Below are 24,168 nucleotides of genomic sequence, written 5' to 3'. Positions count from 1 at the left end.
GTTTTAAGTATAAAAATTAGAAAAAAAAAAAATGTTTTTACCGAGTATGAAATTTGAGTACTAATACATATTTTTTGATTTTCAAAACATATCACACATTGAAAACGTGATTTTCAAAACATGATACTGCATGAAATTCAAAGAAATATGGTTGCTATATATGGTGTTAGTGTGATAAACAGGAAAAAAATTATGACAATGACATGAAAGCTTTTGAAATGGTATAATGAATCTGTAAAAATATAGTACTCCGGGCAATCCTCAATCGTCAATAAAGATTTGAAGAAACAAGATTATAAAAATAGATAAAAGTATTGGATCACTATCTTGGGTTTGTGATTTTTCCAGATCTTATAAAACAATGCTTGATAAAATCATCCTTTGTAATTCAGGTTATAACAAGATTCATGTGCAGGGTGCTATGTATATTAATGGAAATCCAAAAAAAAATGTTACCAGAAACCGTATAACAATTTTTATCACTCAAACAAAACACAGTCACAGGATTTTCAGTGTGATTGTTAATAGAAATGAAAAGTATATTGTACAGCACTTAGGTGAGAAAACACCAATCAGTAGTTGATTAGGATCACTCTGTCGTTGCAAAACCATAAGTATAATTAAAAAAATCTATCTGTACAAACATTTATATGCATAACCTTTTAGGACTGGTTCAAGCTCCTGTTCAATGATTTAATAGCACAAGGAAAAACAATACTGTTCAAACCTACTGCAAAATGCTGTAGAAGTTGCACCATGCTGTGACGAATATAATGTGCTTGATATATAGAGACACAGATGATCAGAGTTGCTTTCTGATACTAATAGTATTATTTACTAATTGGCCTTTGCCAGTCGCTCACTGTTTAAATTTCCAAGCATTTCAGTGAGCTTATCATGTTATGCAACAATATTCCAGCTCCATGAAAAATACAACACACCAATCCCCATTTCCCTTTTTTTCACTCACTACATACTTCTTCACTATATTACTATATTACTTTCAGAAGTTATTAGTTTCTCATAAGAAGCTGCCATTAGATAAATGCAGTTATGATACCTAATATATAAACAATTCCATTAATTCTAAAATACAAACCATCAGCCTGATATGTTTTACTCTTCTTAGAATGCCATTAGATACAAATTTCCTATATGAACTATGATACTCCAATTGGAATTTTTTTTATTAAAGGAGAATTACTAAATTATGAAGATATTCTGTGTCACATTGGATGGAAAGAGATTTTGAATAAACAGCAGTACCCCTCCAGGAAAGAAACATTTAATGTTTTATATATTTTCTTACAGTGACTTCCATTTTACAGAGTGGTCAGATCTAATAAGGTAGGTTTCAATAATAATGAGGCAGTAAAAAACATTTTAACTATAATTGAAAATCATCTCTCCAATTATTCCGTAAATGTACTCAAAAAATGTATATTCAACAAAGACATAATGCTACATCCATCAGTTCAATATGGTGACTTATTAAATGCTGACATGAGAAACTGTCAAATCCTTATCTAATAAAATACAATGTTGTCACCACTACTTCTAACGCCATAAAAGTCATCACACCCCATAGAACCATCCTGTTTGATCGATAATTCTGTTTAATATGAAAATTTTTCACATTGGAAAAATATTGAAAGGCTAAGAGAGAAAAAAATTTTTCTTTGAAATAAATGTTGTAGTTTTCCCATTTAAATTGTGGAAAAAATGGAAAAAAATTGAATAAGATAAAAGTTATCAATAAGATAAATACAACTAATAATAAGTACATTACTTTTACCAGGTAATTAAATAATTATTAAATTAAGTATAGCCCATTTTCCTCAAAACACTAATAATTTTATAAAACAAAAATTGCATAAGAAATAAATTATAGAACAGTAAAAGATTGTTCAGAAAAATTAAAAAAAAAAAAAAATTCAGATAAATTTTTCAAAACAAATTGTTCATATAAATACCATTATTTTAACTAGTCTTTAGTAAGATAGTAAACTATTCTACTATAACTACTGTAACTATTCTGCATATAAGCTGATCATTCATCATCCCTTTCTACCTAATTAGTCAGATGAGATAATTATTATTTATCATTACTTATTTATATTGTGACAGTGTTATCCCTCATATCACAAGAAATAGATTAGCACACCTTTTCAATGGGGGAAACACATGAAATTACCGTAGTGGATGAAATATATACAAAAGTTTTATTACAAAGAATTTCAGTAGTTGATTTCATGGGACACAGTATAACCATAAATTGTAAACCAGAATCAACACTTCATTAGGGGACCAGTACAACCGTAAACTATCTACTGCAAATGTAACCAAAATTGCATCATTCAATTAAATAGAAACATTTCACTTTATGATAAAGTCCAACTCCAATAAAATTTGCCAAGAGACAACAATTTCTAGATTTGAAAGGAATCATTTAAATTACTCACTTGACAACCCAAAAAATTATATTTTTTTCTCAAGAAGAAGTTTCTTAAAGATGAGTTGACAGATGAGATGACAGTGATGTTTTGCACAAGGTAGAGAGGAAATTCTACCATTGTACAATAAATATTTTTCAATACCAAGGTCAAATGATATGGTAAATTTTACCTTATTGGATTACCTTTTTAACTTAAAAAAAAACATTGTATTATTTTTTAATACAAACCAGAATCATTAGTTTATATTCTCCAATATTAAAAATAAACACTTAATTTAACAAAACAAAATAATAAGATACTTACGGATCAGATCTATTTCGTTTTATGTCAACTGGAGCAAGATCCCTACATTGTTTTATATGAATTTCCAGTGCACCTTGTTTATAATTATACTGTAGTCCAAATTCAACCTCACCTCTTACAGTTACAGAACCATACCTGCCCTCACCAGCACCTGAATAAACACTAGCCAGGGAGTCACTTCTAGCCTAAAAAAATAAAGATGTAAATCATCATTTCTTGTATACATTGTTAAATGTAGCTAACTAGGAGACATGCAAAGAAAAGCATAGCATAAATAAATATAAACTATAAAAATATTTAAAAGCATTGAAAATGCCATTCTTTTGTCCGTAGAATTTCCATATTACTATCTTAAAGATCTCAGATTATTAGAAATCTTAAAATAATCGTACAGATTATTATTGTTGAAAGTTAATTGCATATTTATTCAAGTAACATAATAGTAAAAGGTTTTTAAGAAATTTGGATATACAATAAGAAATAGAGACATTAAAAATAATAAAATATAAATTCACCATTACTTTTAAAATTCATCTGTTATTTTAATATGAATTTTTAAAAATTGCCATTTCAAGTTCACAGCAGTATTTATTTTTAAGAAATTGAACAGTTTATAAAATATAATTAATCTGATCAGTTATATAGTCATCAATGTCACTACAATCTATCTTATCAAACAATTTTATTATTTACCTATCTTATCTTCTAATCCAGCCACTCACATTTAAAAAGATTTTTTCATATAATTTTTGTAGGTCATTGTTTATTAAACAACACTTTTTTAAATTGCTGACAATTTTTACTTAATGGAGAGTAGTGATTAAAATTACTTGGACACACAACTAGCTCAAGCTTTCACACAGGTATTGTGGTGCTAACCCATCATAATGCTTTTGCCTCTTTTTACACACCAATATAAATACAGGATGAGGAACATAAAACCGAATCCATAATGTAACCGCTGCAGAATTGGTAGGTTATGCTAGAGTGAAATTTTATGAATGATATGGATAAATTAAATAAGAAAAACGTAATTTAAATGTTGCATTTATTTACCTTATTGTTACAAAAGATGTTCAAAATGACCCACCTGGGCATTGATGCACTTTTGAACTCGACTGATCATATTGAGGGTCGTCTGACGCAAAACGTTGTTGTCATTTGCATTGATTTCTTGTTGAATGTTCACCTTCAGTTCATGAATATTGTAGGGATTGATAAACTCTCTCCTTTAAGTAGCTCCAAAGAAAAAATTGCAAGTAGACAACTCTATCTGTCCACCAACAATGTTTTCGAGAAGCCAGTTGCAATAATCATGTCATTTTGGTTTGTCTGTCTCCTTCAGTTGTTGTACAGTTGTAACACAGTACGGTTTCAATTCTTATTTATGAGGAATTTTACAACAAAATGTATATTTAACACCAGATTGTTAGGATAACTTGCAAAGTGATTTTTTGGACTGGCAGTAATTCTCTTTTCAATATCAGCAATGGCCTGTGGAGTCCTAATGGAAGGTTGCCTATTTCATTTTACATTTGAAACCAAACCTGTTATATATAATTTTTTAACTAAATTGTGTTTGGTGCTCTTCGCTGGGATACAGGAATTTGGTAATTTCTCTATGAATACTTGAGTGATTCTTCAAATGACCCAGAATGAATATAGGCCTCAACTATAGCTATCCTTTCCTGGGTTGAGTAAGACATTTTACACAAACACATCTGCACTCACAATACTGCACTACAATAAAACATATACTATACTGACACAAAACCACCTGACAAATGGCAGCAATAATCAGTAGTAACATATACATTCACTAGTCATACTAGTTGTGTGAGAGTCTTTCATAAGTAGTGTTGGGCAGCGGTTACATTATGGGTTCGGTTTTATGTTGCTCACTCTGTATAATCAGCAATAGAATTGATTTATATAAATTCAGACAATTAGTACATCCAAAAAAAACTTACACAAACAGAACATTAAAATAATTTGTTTTCACTGAGAAATGGATATATCTCCTGATCAAATTTTTAAAAAGGTGTTCAAGATAAAATTATGATCAATTCTGTATGGTTTATTTTTTAATTCTGATAAGATATTTATAAAATCCATGTTATAGAAATAAAAAAATCTGATGTGGACACCACATGATTTACTTGTACGCCTATTAAATTACGTATACACATTTTTAAAAGTACATAACATTTTATTTCAATAATAACTTCTGATTTTTTTTTTCATATTTTTTATTGTTATTGAATTATTATAATTATAATTATTATTTATTGTAAAATAATTTTTACAATCAGAAGGTTAATAATTACAACAAAAAAAAAGTTTAAAAAAATATACGCGTATTAAGTCGAATTCAGACCAATATGCCTTCCCCTAGTACGATCCAAATATTTCATTAATTAATATTTTATTTGGCTATAATTTTGGAACCAATAAAAATAAGTACCACTTATGATATATTGCTATACAGCTCTCAACGAGGGCTTATTACTACAGTTAAGAAAAAGTCTGAAATCCAGATTTTTTGGGGATTTTGGGCTTTTTTGGACACATTTGGTTCAGTCAATTGCATTCAAAAGGAGAGATGCACAACTAGATGTTACAGCAGTTCTAAATCCAAAATTTCAACATCCTATGGCTAATCGTCTTTGAGTTATGTGAGATACATACATGTGTACATACAGACGTCACGCAGAAACTAGTCAAATTTATACTTTGAATTCATTTTTCCCAATATTCTAATCACCAGCAAAACCTGAGGTTGAATAATAAACCCTTTACATGTCCCTTTTACTCATGCAATTAAAAATCTGTCCCTAACAGCATAAATACCTTTAATCATTACTGGAAATTTATTATTTTTTTCATTTTTCCATTCAACCATTTATGAGTTATTTTATTTTTTATCACCTTAAATATTTGCTATCTTTGTACTTTAAAATGTTTAACACAAATTTAAATTTATTTTTATCCTTGATGATTACTTTACACTTAAGGGAGGAGTGTTTTATACCTATTTTCACAAATTTTATTACATATGGAAAACAATAAACAAAAAAAAATAAAGAAATAGAAATGCCTATTTTAAACTTTTGTAACGATTTGGTATTCTAAAAAATAGATTATATGAGTCATGAGCAATAAAATAGTTAAATAAATAATAATGATAATTACAGTACACTAACATCATAATATAAAATAAATATTATTTTACAATTAACAGGAACAATACGTTTATAATTTATAATGGATCTTATCTGTTTCAAAACAATTCCACCTCAGTATTTCCATTCAAGATAGCTTTCCAGTATTTCATTAAGGGCTGGAAATATTATTTTTACACTGAATTATGATTAATTTTAGAATTATGTACTAAAATTAAAAAAAAAAAAAAAACATACTGTTGTTAAATTGTATCAAGCAAGAGTGGGGAAAACTGATCACCAATCATCATAACATACATTTTCTTTATCTAAAACACTGTAGTAGTTTCATGTAAAATTTTTCTTTTATTTCTGCTTCAATGTTACAAAGGTTTCTATTTTATTATTACTGTGAAGTGGTCAGGTAGAATTTTTTTCTGCTTTCACTTTAGAAAGGCTTTACTGTATGTATATTTGCATTTACCAACAATGTTAAGCTACAATTTTGTTGAATTTTTCTAGTACAAACATAAAATCTACAATTTAATCCTATCAATTAAGATTAAGTTGATAAAATTCTTTTTCATCGCTTACTTATTTGAACAAAAACATAAACATAAAGCTGTTTAAGATGATTCATTAAACCAGTAACCAATTAAAAAAATTTTGTAATTAAGTCTTCTACTATGGTTACTAAAATATTTTATCATTACAAAACAAGTTAAAACATCTCAGATGATATTTTGTGCTACTTGAACAAAAAAGATTTTTAGCTTACACCTGTGAAAAAGGTTTACAATCCCATTACTTTCCCATCCTGATTAACACACTTCATTAAAAAAATTATCAGCATGCTGACACTAAAAAGTTAATTTTTTCTTTAGAGTTGGATGTGATGCTCATTATCCCTAATTAGAATTAAAAAGTTATTATAATCGTAAAAATGCATAGAAAAAAGTCAAACATTGATAGGCTGAAAAAAGTATAACACTAAAAGAATTTTATCAACTATCAGAAATTTTTTTAAAAATTGCCAGTTTTATAATTTCCATTGGAATACGTTTTTATAAGATAAAGAAGCAAGGAGGTAAAATTCTCATTATGTCAAACATCTTTTTAAGATATATAATTCCTTCTTCATTTAAAACCTTTAAAAATTAAATAGAATTTCAAGCACATAAACTGCTGTACCAAATATCTTAAAGGTAAAACTATTCCTAAGAAAGATATTAGAATACATATCTATATTAACAGGATTTTTAACTATTACGTTCATATTTTTCAATTCAGTCACTAAAACATTGGGGAAAAAATGAAGAGAGAAGTCATTTTTTGATTGATAGCAATATTTAAACTGCATTTCTCAGAACTTAATTGTTCTGTAATGAGCGTATGTCTCATGATTTGAAAGCTTCCTGGAAAAATTGTAGTATCAATAAAATTATATATATTATATCCGCAATTGAAGGCATTCATAAAATAAATTTTAATATGGCACAAGCAATAAAAACATAGCATATTCTCTGCACTGGGGAAATGTAATTTTCACACAGAATCATATGTATGTTAAAATATGTGAAATGTGGACATATTAATAAAAATGTCCTTTTATACTAATAAAAGCATATAATATAAAACTAAAGATTTATTTGTATTAATAAAAAAAAAACAAGCATTTTCTTTAAAATTTATATAAACTGCACTAAAAAATAAAAAAGTAACTTTTCCAACCATTCAACTTACTAATGTCACTGAAATTAAAAGCAATGGATAATCTTTATTACATAAAAAATTTTAAAAAAGTTTTTATGGTCCAACAAACATCATAATTTGATGTTGTAACTATTTGGAATGATGACTGTCTCATCCTTTTTTAAATTACATAATTCTGACATAATTATATTTCCATCCAGGGAAAAACTACATATGAAATTTAAGGTAAGGTATAAACAAGTATTCAGTCTGAATGTGTTTAAAATGCTTATGGTTGGACATGTTTAAAAAATATTTCTGAATTTTAATTAACCGCATTACTCATTTATGGTTGTTTTTCTGTTCATTTCAGAAAGATGGCAAAAATAAATGCATCTAAAAAAAAATTATTCCTATAAAATTTTTTGTGACTTATTTTTGCTAGGCAACCTGGCAGTAATGATGTACGAGGGTTATCTTTTTTTCAAGGTCCGATCGGTCGCGAAATAAAAAACCGCGCAAAAATCGGATGAACCTTTACGCATATGTGTTGCGCAGCGTCTCTAGTATGGCCTTCAATCACACTGCATCACTTTGTTTAGTTCTGAACATGCAACTAGCACGTAAACATGTCTACAACAATAGCATCTCCCGCCAAGTGTGAAGTGCGTGCGGTAATTCGATTTTTTCAGGCTGAGGGGTGTAATGCAGCTGAAATTCATAGACGAATAAGTAATGTGTACGGTGAAACTTCAATGAGTGACAGCAAAGTGCAACAATGGTGCAGGAACTTTAAAGCAGGATGTACAGATGTTCATGATGTAGGCGGTCACGGAAGGAAGCGAGTGTCAACCGATGATCTCGTTGAGCGAGTGGATGAGGCAATTTGAGAAAATTGTCGGTTCACAATTTCTGTATTGAGTGATTCGTTTCCTGAAATTTCAAGGTCAGCTCTTTACACCGTTGTGAGTGAGAGACTTTTGTACCGCAAACTGTGTGCGAGATGGGTTCCCAAGATGCTGTCCGACCATCACAAAACAATGAGAATGGACTCCTCCCTAACGTTTAGCGCCTCCCAGCGCTACCACAATGAAGGAGAAGATTTTTTGAACAAAATTGTCACAGGGGTCGAGACATGGATCCATTTTGAAACTGAAGAAACAAAAGAACAATCCAAACAATCGATGTATTCTCATTCTCCCAGTAAACCAAGTTCAAGCAAACCTTCTCCAACAGAAAGTGTATGGCTACTGTGTTCTGGGACCGGAATGGAGTTCTCTTGGTGGAATTCATGGAACGTGGCACGACCATCACTGCAGCCTCATACTACATGACTCTTCAACGTCTACGAAGGGCAATTCAGAATAAGCAGAGAGGCGTGTTGTCATCAGGCATTGTCTTTCTCCATGACACTGCTCGGCCGCACACTGCAGCTGTAACAAAGAAGCTCCTGCAGCGTTTTCGTTGGGAAGTGTTTGATCACCCACCATACAGCTTCATCTGATTTTCACCTCTTTGCTCACATGAAACGCTGGCTAGGAGGACAACATTTTGGCACAGACATCGAGCTGCAGACCGGCGTAGAAACATGGCTGAAAACACAGGCAGCTCCGTTCTATGACGAGGGTATTGGAAAGTTGGTACCACGCTACGACAAATGTCTAAATCAGAGTGACGACTATGTAGAGAAATAGCGTAATTATGTAAGTAATTGTTAAAAATAAAAAAATTGTTATTTTCACTGTGGTTTTAATTTCGTGACCGATCGGACCTTGAAAATAAATAACCCTCGTATTAAATTATCATTAACCATTCATTTAAATTGAGTTTCATTAAAAAAAACAGATACCTGCAGAAAGCAGCTGCCGGATCTTAGACTATAAATATTTTATTAAATTAGTGATTAACACTCATATTATGTTTAGTAAAGTGTTTTATTATTTAATTTTGAAGAAGGGCTCCTTAGTGAAATTTCTACCTATAATTTATTTACTTGAGTTCATTTAAATATTTAAACGATGAGGTGGCAATTTTAAGTAATTGTATTTAATTTTTTAAATTTCAAATGGGACTCAAACCCCTAATGATAGTAAGTTTTTTTTTTATGTAATACATTTAGTTGGAATACAATAAGGCAAAATATTTTTGTAAGCAAAAATAAAAAAACAGTAAAATTAAAAATAAACAAATATGAATTTAAAAAAAAATTATATAAGGTAGGATTGCTGGATTATTCATCTGCTTAAGTTTTTTTATAAACATTTTCCTGCTTAAAAACAATCAGTAAACAAACAATTGTGAAATAGAAACTCTAACTAGCTTATATAAGTGTACTTGTAACTAACTTACATAATTATAAAGGGAAAGAATTCATTAACTTTTTATGCACTAATGAAACCCTGTTAAAAAAAGGAAATGAGAACCACATCCGTTTGATGAATTGATAAGATAAATTTAATTTAATGTACTGCAATTCCAAAAAGGTTTGCAATTACAAATATAACCTTGATTATCTGAAGTAACTGACAAGGGGTTTTCAGGAAAGTAAAATTTCATGCAACCCACAGATACTAATTTATCAAATGAAAACGTGGTTAAAAGCGTATGAGTTTAATGAAAAAAATATTTATTTACTATCAAAATACACTTTTTGACCAATAATTTTCAAGAACGTTGGGCAAATTTAGCTTTGGACTAAAACTAGACTGGCATGACCAGTAACTGAACATCTAAGTCCCCAATAAAGCATTTTATACAGGTTAGTTTAATTTTTTTTATATTTAATGCATATAAACAATATTGTACTACTTGATATTGAATCAGAATCAGATAATATTCAATGCAAGCAATAATAAATATAAACACAGATTAAACAGACGAACATAAAAGAAAAACTGTAAATTCTGACAAAAATAAAAATAATAATCTAAGGCTGTATAAAATGTTGTAAAACCAAAAGTTACATAAAATGTAAATTATTTATTTTGTAATTAAAGATTAAGTTAAATTTAAATACAGATTTAGCTACCATTTTTGTTAAAAAAAAAAAACAAAAAACAGCAAACCAAATTTTAGAAAAGCAATTCATTTTTAATTAATAAAAGGGATTTAATGAAGCATAGTTTAATATAGGATTCATGTAACTATGTTTTTAATGAGCTGAAATATATTAAATATATTAACTTATCTTTATAGATAAATAGACCACCACTGAAATTTCAAAAATTATCCTGACAGTATCGTTATCCAAATTTTGGGTTTTGGAAAAATCATAAAGATTAGTTATGTAGGTAGTCTCTAAATTTTTAACAGTATAGTTTAGAAACAAATAAAAGTTTAATATATGACAAGTAATAAATCAAGAGTGGACTTAATGAGGATTATATTTAAAACCATAAATATTTCTTCTGTTTACTATTTCAGTATTTGAATACTACTTTACTATAAAAATGAGATAAGAATAACAGTTGTAGGTTATATTTATTGTTCATGTGTTACCAAATATTTTCTTTCCCATAAAAAAGGATGGGGCATTGGTTTGTTTGTTTGATATATGTGGTCACATTTTTAATTTACTTACTATTGGTGCAGAGCAGACCACATGGTGTGCCAGGCAGCTGTATGCAGTGCATGAATTGGTTCAAATGATTTATACTTTTTGATATGAAAGATATATCTAAAATTATATTTATGTTTTGGGGATAAAAAAGGAAAACATTGGAGTCAGAGCTGTGTTAAAAAAATCACAACTCAAGAAACAGCTAAAAATATTCAGGATTTTGAAGATTTTCATCGTAAAAGTTTTTGTTATTGTTAGTACATGAATGTTATTTAGTTAAGGTTGGCAAAAACATTTAACAAAAGCATGTGTAATGAAACATAAAGCATGTAACATTTTCATGGCAGGCCATAGGCTCGCCTTTTTTCTAATGTAATATAAATAAAAGTCATGTAATGAAACAAATGTGTTAATAAACATTAAAGGGCTTTATTTTTTCTTGGAGTCTAATTTTAAATATATATATATATATTTTTTATCAATTGATAATTTTTGACAGTACTAATTGTACTCATGTACTAATTAGATTTTTAATTTTTTGTAGAATGTTCTTCAGCATTTTTTTAATTATTATAACTAAACTGTACACTGCAGTCTGTTCAACTAGTGAACAATAAACAACCCCACATGACCTAATGATATGAGGATGATTTCTATGACATATAAATTAGGTGTAGTCTTGTACGACCATTCCTGAGACGTGTGGTTAATTGAACCCCAACCACCAAAGTACACTGGTATCTAGTGTCTAGTATTCAAGTCCATATAAAAGTAACTAACTCTTACTAGGATTTGAACCATACAAATTTTGACTTTGAAGATCAGCTGTTAAGCAAGTGATCTGCAATGACGAGTTTGTTATTAGACCAGCCAGTTGGGCTGATTAATCAATTTAGTGCACGTCTGCATTAATTTAGAACAACATAGAAACAACAAAGATCTAAAATAAAGTCTCAATAGCCTACATAACAAATCTTTAACTTCTAGTTTTGTGAACAATTATAATTAACATTTATTGTAAAATATAGTCATACAAAAAATTTATTGTACAATCATTTTGAATAGCTTACTTCAACCATCAGTAGGAAAAATCTAACACAGAGATATCATATATTGTTAAATTTTCACTATATCCAGATAAAACATTCAAAATATATAGCTTACTTCAACCATCAGTAGGAAAAATCTAACACAGAGATATCATATATTGTTAAATTTTCACTATATCCAGATAAAACATTCAAAAGCAATTATATATCAATCAAATTTTTATGTTATATATCTACAAAGTCTCTATGAAATTTTTGAAAGACCATCCTAATAATCTAGGCCTAATACATGTCTCAGGTTCTTGAAACCCTTGATTAACTTTCTAATATAAAAATTACTGCTGAACATGAATGTATGCCATTATTTTTATTTTATCATACTCTTAATTTTTGCTTGATTCCAATAAACAAAACCTGTATCAAAATGGATAAATAAAAACCAGTAAAATAATAGGAAAATGTGATCATAACAGACTGCTTCAGTTTCCAATCTCAGGTGTGATAAAAACTTCAAGTATAATTATTCACCTAAATTTAAATAGCATAAACAAATTTAGCAATATTTAACTAAAATAATATATGTTGTTCAGAAAAATAATACTGAATAAACTAAAATGAACTTAAGACATCCAAAATGGTTTAACCATATACAGCTCACCCATAAGCAACAAAACACATAAAAACAAGCTCCAAATACAATAATTTTGTGTTAATTTTAACTATACTATAATAAAGGATTCAATATTACAGATAACCTAAACCTTGTGTATAAATAAAGGAATGGAAAATAAAAGACAATCACATAACGCAGATAGACCTCTGATTTGAGCTACCATAAAAAATTTCAGTTTAATAGCAATTACAAATATACAAATAAAGAAACCATGTGGTGAATATTTTTTACATTTTAAATGATTACATAACCTTCATCACATTAATAAATATGACAAAATTAAAATATTTAAAAGACCATTACAGTACCTAGATGTAGCCACCTTGTTTTAAAAAAAATCAAAATGTTAGTTTAAGATCTACAAATCTAAGAAATGTTCATGAATATGGAAAATAAAATTTTCACTTTACCTCTCATAAAACAAGTGATATAATCCAAAAGTACTGATCAGGATAATTAAATAAATAAGAAAGCCATATCAGCTCCAATAACAACAACTGAGACTAATTTAATTATATTAACAAGAATAATTTCATAATTTTAGTAATCAACATGTGCACATATATGAATAAATTATCCTTAGATTATATTGAATAAACCATCTAGTACAGATTATTGAGACAAAATATATCTTACCTTAATTTTTCATGAAAAAACTTTCACAGGAAAAATTAAGGTAATATATATGTCTTATTTCAGTATTCTTGCTTGGTGGTTTTATATTAATAGAATTTAAATTAAAAAATTCAACAGTTCAGAGGAATAATATGATCTTAAAAAAATGAATCTCAGTAAAGTAATATGAATAACTATTGATTTTTAATTAAACAAAGTCAACATTTATTGACAAATTAATATTTATCAATAAACTGTTTCTAAAGTATTCTAAATTCTAAAGTAACTGTTATAAGTAAAACTGTCATTTTTTTTAGTTTGTTTTAAATGGGAGAATAAATATAAGCATTGTGGATGGCTTGCAAATCCTTCATGGCTTACTTTTGAAAGATGGGAAAAGATGTAGATTTTTAGATTATTTTTGTTAGACATAGTTAAAATTTAATGGCATACAAAACAGTCATTCATTATTTACTTTTATACATGAGAATTTATAAAGCAATTTACCCAATGTAATTCCAGTAGAGATCAATATATAAATCTCTCACTATTGCTAAGTTATTCAGAAGGATACACATAATTTTGATTGTTTTGGTTAGATATGTGAAAATTTAATACGATAATAAATTTGTATAAAGTAGTTTTTAAAATGAAGTAATGAAAGAATCCCCTGCAGAACCTGCAGCCTGATCACCTGGTCAATTTAGGCGATCGGAGCCTATATAAGGCATAATATGAAAGTTTTTGTCAGAAAAAATGTAATACCCAAGCAACAGCACACAATGTATTTTATTATTAATATATTTGTCTATTCCAAGCTGTAACAGGAGAGGTAGTTTACAATTACTTTAAGGTGGCAGAGTGCCAAGTTAAAGTCTGAGACAATGTTTAATGTAAATATTTTTGAAAGAAATTTTTATGCACTTCACATTTTATAAAGTTCCTGACACAATAATTTATAAGGAAAAACCTAGCTTTAATTTTAAAAAAATTGGAGTGCCACTAGACATTCAAGAAGAATTAGATATATATTGTTATAAAGTTAATAACAGAATATACTAAGCATTAAAAAAAAAGCTGACAACACAGTTGTAGGACTTTCCCATCATGCAGCTTTTTTCTGATGCATGACCACTCACCCACACACACTGAACTTAATTAAAAATATTTATCATTTTATTTAAATATAATATTTTTTGTTTATATTAAATTCAATGATTCTAACTAAAGAGTGCATGCACCCGTATCCCATTCACATAGGTGCAGTGGTATTTCTGACCCCGAAGGGGAAGATCCTACACCATGTGATAATTCTGGTCACCACACCATCCCCTTTGTACCTAGCCCTGATGGGCTTTACCGGAAGTCATCTTCTGAACCCACAGACTGAAACGGCTTGGTCTCTGTCAAGATACCACCGATGTAAATGCCATGAATGACATTTCCATTGGTGTGGCGGCACTAATGGGCACTTTAAACAGAGAATATTTTTTTAGGTGGGGGTGCAATGCAATTTTGCACCCCCATCTATATTATTTTTTTTAATTGTTAACAAATTTGCCTAAGAAAAATAAGACCTTAATTAGGCAAAATCTCAAGATACTAAGGGTGACCTTCCTCTACAGCCTCACACCGTTGAAAATTTAAGCCTTTTAAGTTGAAAATTTAAGCGCATCAATGCTCCATATATAGAAGTAATCTGACCAAGTTTGGTTAAAAAGTGGTCAAGTAGTTCTGAAGATATAAGGTGATTTAGAGGTCAACACCGAACATACACACGTACATATGAACATTTGGAAAATTTCCATTTGGTTTTTGGGTTTTTTGGGTTCTGTAAGTGTCAAAACATCAAGATCCAGTGAAAACCACATATGCCCAAATTGGGCTGATTACATTACTTTCCCTTCTAAAACTATAGCTCCAGACAGGAAAGTAAAAACTATATATTATCAAGAGGGAAGAGGAACCGCACAAAAAAATTTTATGTAACTATATAACTTAAAATACAGCTCAATTTCAGTTAAAATAAAATTGTGATAGTTCAGTTAAATAAGTTATTTTTGTGCATACAAGAAAAATACAAAAAAATCTAAAGAAAATAATTAAAAAATTAAAGAGAAAGTTTTGTTCACAGAATATAAAAATGGATAATTAGTATTAGTAAGTACTCACCCCTAAAGAGGCTCGATGTTGATTAATCAGTCTGTCAACATCTTCTTCTACATTTCTACCAAGACCAATGGGTTCAGAACAAACACTTCCATCATCAGAAGAAGCTGTAACAAATTAAAGCAATATTTAACAAAAAATAAAATAAAGCAGACTGAGATTAAATACTTAATCTCATATGATATATTTTAAGCCTTATGATTATACAGAAAAAGTTAGTATTAAATAATATTATAATTCAGAAGATATTTAATTTAGAAAACAGTAAGAGAAGAATCTTTAATAGGATAAGAATCTACTTTTTAATAATAAAAGGACATGTTCAAACAACAAACTAATTATTACAAACCATATGTTATTTTTTATAATACTGATTCATCACCAACAGTAATAATTACATGATGACGGTAAAAATATACTAAAACTTTTAAAAATCTTTTTAATAATTTAAAATTACAGGCTGAAACAGTGAGTAAAGCATGAGGTAGCTATTTATTTAATTGTAAATGGCACATAAGAGGATGATATAACAAACTAAAACCAACTGACTTAAATTTTCCCACCAGTGAAGATGAAATTAATTTTTATTTACAATGTAAAAAATAATAAATTGCATCAATTAAGAACACACAAACCATTGTTGGACTGACTGAGTAGCATTAACTTATAAAATAAGAAATTTTAACATATCTGAGAAGGATTCATATCAAAACCTTAGATAATATGCCAAATGCTATATTAAACACAAGTAAACACATGTGTTTTTTTTAGTTTAGTGTACTAAAAAATAAATAATGTAAATTATCATATATGTGTATATATTTTTTTATTATATAAATAAAATTTTTGTCTAACACACTTTAGAATACTTTATTGATGTTGTTTTACATGATAGCTGCACTAATGCCCAGCCCTGGGTTCAACTCCCTGCTACATCTCCCATTTTTTTTTAATTACTGCATCATATAAGTATTAAAAAACTGAGGATTTGAGCATCCAATTATAATGAACAGAAGCATAATCTATTGTTCAACATTGTTCTCTAATTAAACGTTCAAATGATAATCTTGTACCACATTCACTGAAATTAAAAGTGACTCATACCTTTCAATAAGTTATTAACATAATTATGTATATGCAAATACATGTCCATGTTCTGAAAATTGCACGTGTGGCTTATAATACTAATAATAATGTGAGTTTATATATACATACAGCCACATAACAATATTTAATATTTATATTCACACAATGAACATGATAAAGGGAAATGTAAGGATTCAAAAGTTTAAGCATATTTACATAATATTCTTTCTTTTTTAATTAATTCACAATTTTTATTTTTTATATAAATTGATAAAATGTTTAAATATTTATTAAAAATATAAATTAAAAAAATAATTGGAAAACTACGTTTACTTCCTTGTATGAAATTATTGTAATCGCGAAAAATGTTGGTTTTCAGATTTCAACAAAAATATCAATTTTGACTATCCCTGAATCCATTTTGACTAGTTTCAGCATGACATCTTTACATATGTATGTATTTATCTTGCATAACTCAAAAACGTTTAGCCGTAGAATGTTAAAATTTTGGATTTAGGACTGTTGTAACATCTAGTTGTGCACCTCTTCTTTTGATTGCAATCAACTGGACTAAATGTGTCAAAAAAAACCCAAAATCACAAAAATTTAGATTTTAGACTTTTTCTTAACTGCAGTAATAATCCCTCATTGAGAGATTTTCAGTGTACTTATTTTCATTGGTTCCAGAGTTATAGCCAAATAAAATTTTAATTAATGAAATATTTGGATCTTACAAGGGGAAGCCATATCAGTTCGAATCGGACTTCATTTCCTTTTTTAATTGAATCTAGTTCAGGACAACTAGTATAAAAATTAATAGTAAAATAGTAATCATTGGTAAAACAAGCTGGCCAATTATTAAAGTAAAAATAAAAAATAAACAACTATATTATTATTATTATAAATATTTTTCTTAATATAAGTCAAAAATGAATAACTGTTTATTACAAATTGATTATTGCATAAAAAATTCTATATTTCTCAGCAGTAGAAAAAAGAAATATTTTGAAAACAAGTGTAAATGAAAAATTTTTTATATCCTTAAAAAACTACAACTTACACTAATAGGAGAGAAAGAAAGAGAAAGAGTGTGTGTGAGAGAGAGAGAGAGAGAGAGAACAATATAAATTACACTTTTGAATTAATATTACTGTACAATTTACTTTAATTACATGGAATATCAATCAATGTGGAATTTTCAAGAGAGTTTATTAAAAAAAATCTTTGCCTCTATTTATTCACACACACACACACACACACACACAGACACACACACACCTCTCTGTAAATTACAAAACTGTTGCTACAAAATAAAAGATAAAATAATAGTTTTTTTTAAGTTTTACAATATAAAAAATATGCAAGGGAATTTTTTGCTGCTACATATTAAATTGCTATTTATGATGATTTATGACAAGATTTATTTTACAGATTTATGACAAAAACTCTCTTCAATTTTTTCTTTTTAAATTTCATATAAGGAAATAAAATCTGATGAAATCCTTGAACAGTAGGTTACTTACCATTAAAAAATCACTTAAAAACATGTTTTTGTGACATTTCACTGTTTTTTTCTGATTAATCATATATGAACATAAATTAAAAGATTAATCTAAATACAAGTTAACATTACTCTATAACAGGATGAAGAGTTATAAAATTTTTCTCAATAGTTTTAACTTTCTTGATTAAAATTTCTCTCCAATTAAATTTCATGAGGGAAGTAAACAAGTCACATAATTATCATGCCATTATGGTTAGCAAATAACAACAGATCCTTAATTAGGAATTAAGTATCACACTATGAAAAAAATATTTCTTAAAATATATAAATATATACCAGGGTATTAAAAAGGCCATTTACAAAGGTCTACATAATATCACATAAAGATCAGCAGACATCAATTATTAATTCCAAATAACAACTAGATCAAATGTTTTTTGCAGATTATGACTAAAGCCTTAGGGTAACTTCAGTATTAAATATTCTATAATAAAGAAAGTAGCATAATTTTATAGCAAGTATATATAGGATGATGCAGATTATAATACCATACACACTTCTATTATTAAATAATACCCGATACTATATTGCAATAATTAAACAGTGATTAGAAAAGACAGATGAAAAAAGAATTAATTAATTACAGAGCATGCCTTTTTACTGCTGGGAAACTAGTTTACAACATAGATTGCAGTGAATAATAGATCTGAAGTGAATGGTATCCTTTACAAATAAAATAAACTTCTTTGGAATTGTTTACTTACTGATGCAATTTCAGTATAATGTATTTCCATAACATGTATGAATTACCTAATATGGTGAGATGGACAAAAAATTTTGGATTATTATTCTGATAAAATGAAAAAATGTATGACTAGAATCTTTTTATTTATTAATGTCAACAAGAAGGCATATAAAAGCTTTCACTTTCCTTAACCCTGTTCTTAGCCATAATTGGCACTCTATGTAATTTATCCAACCAAAACAGCTGGTTTATAGTAATCAATTACATTGTTAATTATTCTTGTGGCACATAAAGCACTGATCAGAGTTGCTTTCTTCATAAATAATGATGTTCATTATATAGTCAGACCTATAATCCTACAGTGAAGATGTCATTTGTAGGATTGACTTCATGCTGTATCTGTTTGGGCTTGACAAACTGATATGCAATCAAATATTTGGCTTAGTGAAAGCAATGGACCAACTCACTTATCTTAGTAATCCTGGTGTGGAATTCTTATTATTCTTAAAAATGAATGACCTACAGCTTAACTTAGGTCTACTTAATTTGACTTAGGTCAACTAACTTAGGTCACCTACAACCATTACTGTTATGACACTTATCATACGAACATTTTTTATAATTATTTGTTTTATTAGTATTACTGATATTTTTATAAGTAGGTAAAAAAATTAAAACCTAAGAGATTTTTTTTTTTACATAAATCTACATAAAAGGCCCTAAAAATTACAAGAGATTTCATAACTAGTTTCATTATAATGTAAAAAAAGGCTTCATAGAAAAACTAAGAAAGTATATCTATTCAGATAATGCAACAACAAATTTAATATGTGTCATTTCATCATGTACTATTGTTTTCATTTAGATTGTGTGGTTAATTTTAGGTTTTGGTTAAAAAAATGACTTTTCTGAGACTCCAATATTAACATTTTGCTTCTATTTTAATAATCACTAACTCGAGAGTGTTGAAATGTTCCTAAATTTCTTTGAAAATTGGAAATTTTTTTTATTAATAATTACTGTTCAGTTGATTGTAAACAACTGATGTTGTAAATTCTATATTTTAAATCTAATTTATATAATTTTTAACTTTATTTATCAAATAACAAAATATGCAAACAATTTACACAAATAGTTGCAAAGAAAAACACGAAAGTTTGTAAAGAAAAAGAAGACTATAACCTGCATAAGACACATCAAACAAACCAATCAAAATCAAAACACTCAACACAATTTATACAATAAGAGCATCAAAATTATAATGTAAAAACATAAATTATAATTATTTCACAAATGTTACTCAAAAAAATAACAAATACATAAAAATCATACAAAGTTGTTATTTATACACAGGTGCAAGATATTTGTCACAAACTTGTGAAACATATAGCACTATATGAGTTAAAATAATGCTCACATCATCAGGCAAGTGCTATATATATTATATGTATGCAACATTTTAAATGTTGTACTCACCATTATCAAATATACTGAAGGTGAGAAAATGAAAAAGGGCTTGTGTCTTTTTACCTGTGGGGAATATAAGAAGAATATGCTGTTCAAAAATCAATATTTAATAAAATCTAAATCATTCAAAGAAAATTACAATCGTTCAATTTTTAAATATAATTAATACTCAACTAAAATAAACATAAAAAAATTATTAATTGTGCTTAGATACTTAATGGTTTTTTAAATGTATTGATATAACACTGCATTTTAATTAATCATTTAAAAATAATTATTATGAAGGGTAAGAAGAAATCAAGTGATTGTTAGTGGCAATATTTTCCAAACAAATTGAATTTTTGATTTGATTAAACGTCATTTAACAGTTCACTTTTTTCAAATTAGAATATACCTAATATTAATTCCAGGATTGAGAGAAAGAATTTAGTATTTTATTCTTGAAAATCGACGAGTTATTTTTAAGATCCAAAGCTAAAATTATTAAATATGAGTTTTACTTAAACTTACACAATCTGTATTCAAGCAATGAAACAGTTTTTATTATTTATGGCTACGTAATAAAAGTTATATGACCTCATGTGATACAATATCAAATATAAAAAAAAAATATAAATGTCCAAGATTTAGGTACTAATTTGAAAGCACCTCAAAAAATTGACAAAACACATTACTTTCCTTTTATAAACGGGTAAAAAAATCAATATACTCAATAACTTTTCTTTGAAATAAAATAATCTGAAAAAATTATGTAATGTTAAGAATTAATAAATGAAACATAATAATACATATATATATATAGATTATAGATTATCCATCACAGATTGGAATTGTGATGTGATAGATAACAATATAGAAAGATATTAAAAATGTTGCTAAAGTCATTTCCAAACACAAAATTAAAACTTACTTTAAATAATCTATCTTACATATGAGTATATTTATGTTATATAAATACACTGACTACATATTTTGTATTATGTATAATGGCCGATAAGAGTAAATAAAATATAATCTAAAACCTGACAGATCTGTAATATAATACAAACCATGCGCGCGCGCGCACACACACAAACAATCTTCTGAAAATTTTTAATTTATAATTCAAAAGATTTTCCTTGAAACTGACATGAGTCAGGGACATAAGTTATATGTGTTATAGATTAATTTATAGAGATGAAAAATTGCAATAATGTAAGGTAAAAATGATACATTAGCAGTTGGCTCTGCTGTCCAGTATTCAAGACAAAATTAACAATTATTGATAACCAAAATAGTTGAAAATTACATATCTAGACCTGAACCAAAACAGGTAAAGAAACAGAAAAATCAAAATGTAGAAAGAGATGCTTTCAAAATTCATAATCCTATTAATTAAATCTATTTTGTGTTCTAAAATATTTAAAAAAATTTACCAAAGTGTTTTCTCAACTACAATTCAATCTCTTTTTCAAATACAGATTACATTATTGATGAGATGTTCTGTGGTGCAACAGGACCTGGGTTCAAATTTCAATTGCTTTTAATTAGATTTGAATGGAAATATGAGAATTGTGCTTCACCCATTACAATTTAATTACTCATACACTTTCAGAAACAGTTGAACTGCCTGTTACAAGGTAACAAAGGCCCATATTACAGCGCCTTACTGGGTAGTACTCTCATCAAACATATAAGATTTTTCCCATGGCTCAGTGAAAATCTGTTACAATGAAGTCCTTTGTGCTTACCAAAGAGGTATCCCTAACCTTGTTTACTGACTTGGCTCTGGTCGTGACAGCCAAGTTGAGATGGGTGTTCATGGACACTGGGAATGAGGTGATAAATAGGATCATCTTGTGGCTGCAGTTAATTGGATTGGACTTTCACCCGAGAAAACCCAAATAGTTATGGTCTCACAACTATTCGGCAGGCGGAAGCTCATCTCGATCTCGTTTAGGCCTAGAAACATGGTCATCCACATCTCTCCTTCATGGAAGTACCTAGGGGTAAGTGTAGACAAAACTGAGGTACATGACTGAGGTGTTTCATACAAAATAGCAAAAACTTCCTTAGCGTTTACTGCGGCTGCCATTATGGGCAATGGTGCCGGAGTTGTATCTTGCACCCTGGACTTCCATTTGGAAGAGGGAGGTAATGAACCAGGGGAGGGGGCAACGAAGGGTAGATGGACCCTTAAACTAATTCCGGATCACCAGAAATGGCTCCAACTCGAGCATAGGGAACTGGGGTCGAGTTGATCGAGTTTTTAACCAGTAACGGTTGCTTCAAAGTACATCTGTGGGCGCGGGCATTCAGACCCTTCACTGAATACGATTATTGCGGAAGGGTGGATACCGCAGAGCACACTCTGTTTGAATGCGACAGGTTCTTGCAGTACCGGGAAGATATCTGAGAGAATTCGGTAGGCTAATCCCAGATAACATCAAAGGGACTATACTGTGCTGCAGAATGAACTGGCGTGACACGCGGTGTGTCGAGGAATATATAGGTGTCAATCATCCAAACTAAGATGGCAGAGAAGTGCAAGGATGAATACCACTGATTTTCCCTTGGGACTGGGTTAATAATTAAAAGTAGGTCCGGCTCTAAGGAGAAGAAACAGATTAAATATATATATGGAGTGATTCAGGAGGGAAGGAAAATAATTCAGGAACTGATTTTTGAGCTTGAAATAAAAAAAAATGTTGAAACATGCATTTCACCCGGATTTCAGTTCTGATGGTGAAATGAAGTCATACTGAAATTTTTAAGGGATTATATAAGGGGTAAACATGGTGGATTCTTACGTTTTATGATCTAAAAAATCGAATAAAATAGGTCCCAGAACTGTATATTCTGCAGTTTTCATTATATCCAACGTAAAGTAGAAAATTTTGGTGAATAAAAACACTTTTTTTTAGGTTTGAAGTACAATAACTTTGTTAAATGACTAATACATGCGTAAATTTTATTATCAAAACTTGTACAAAATCTAAAAAAATTGATGTAATAATATCTTCCGAGAAAAAAAAACAAATTGAAAATTCCTCATCGCAGAAACAAATTGAAATGTACTATCAAACTAACGGAGCTCCAACCCATTTCAAATTAAGACAATTCTTAGATGAAAAATTTATTTTCATACTGGACTGGGTGTAGAGGGCCGCTAAATTGGCTACCTTTTTTCCCTGTTTAGCCTCCGGGTATCACCGTCAGGATACACTTCAGAAGATGAATGAGGATGATATGTATGAGTGTAAGTGAAGTGTAGTCTTCAACAGTCTAAGGTCGACCATTTCTGAGATGTATGGTTATTGAAACCCAGCCACCAAAGAACACCGGTATTCACGATCTAGTATTCAAATCCGTATAAAAGTAACTGCCTTTACTAGGATTTGAACGTTGGAACTCTCGACTTCGAAATAAACTGATTTGCGAAGACGCGTTTACCACTAGACCAATCCGGTGGGTCGGTCACCTAAGTTGGTTGGTCAACTACGGAACTTACTCCGTTATATTTCTGTTTATGAGGATGGATGAAATGCGAGGTATACAAGCAAAAAGTAGACACACATAATAAACGCGAAAATATTATTAGGTTGGCGACAGGGAATGTTAGGAAACAAATTGAAAAGGGCATCGATGTCAGTAGTAAAATCTTTGAATATTTATAAATTAATACAGTATAAACCATTGTGAAGACTTTT

The 24,168-nt window shown here is 28.9% G+C and overlaps 1 protein-coding gene across 5 annotated transcripts in view; it reads right to left on the bottom strand.

Annotated features, from left to right (window-relative positions):
• The window catches only part of btsz (bitesize), a 393,986-nt gene that overhangs the window by 25,352 nt on the left and 344,466 nt on the right, over window positions 1-24,168 (bottom strand). For 4 of the 5 annotated variants that reach the window (XM_075359868.1, XM_075359869.1, XM_075359872.1 and 1 more), the window contains 3 exons: window positions 20,489-20,542; window positions 15,681-15,784; window positions 2,760-2,944 (listed from right to left, as the gene is read on the bottom strand). In XM_075359868.1, the coding sequence (XP_075215983.1) occupies window positions 2,760-2,944; window positions 15,681-15,784; window positions 20,489-20,542 (343 nt within the window). The remainder of the gene's footprint in view (window positions 1-2,759; window positions 2,945-15,680; window positions 15,785-20,488; window positions 20,543-24,168) is intronic. The other variant, XM_075359870.1, reaches the window with a different exon arrangement.

The sequence above is a fragment of the Lycorma delicatula genome, chromosome 3 (assembly GCF_047948215.1).
Source record: "Lycorma delicatula isolate Av1 chromosome 3, ASM4794821v1, whole genome shotgun sequence".
NCBI lineage: Eukaryota > Metazoa > Arthropoda > Insecta > Hemiptera > Fulgoridae > Lycorma > Lycorma delicatula.
Note: the sequence above shows the minus strand (reverse complement) of the source record. Positions and strands in the feature narration are given on the sequence as shown.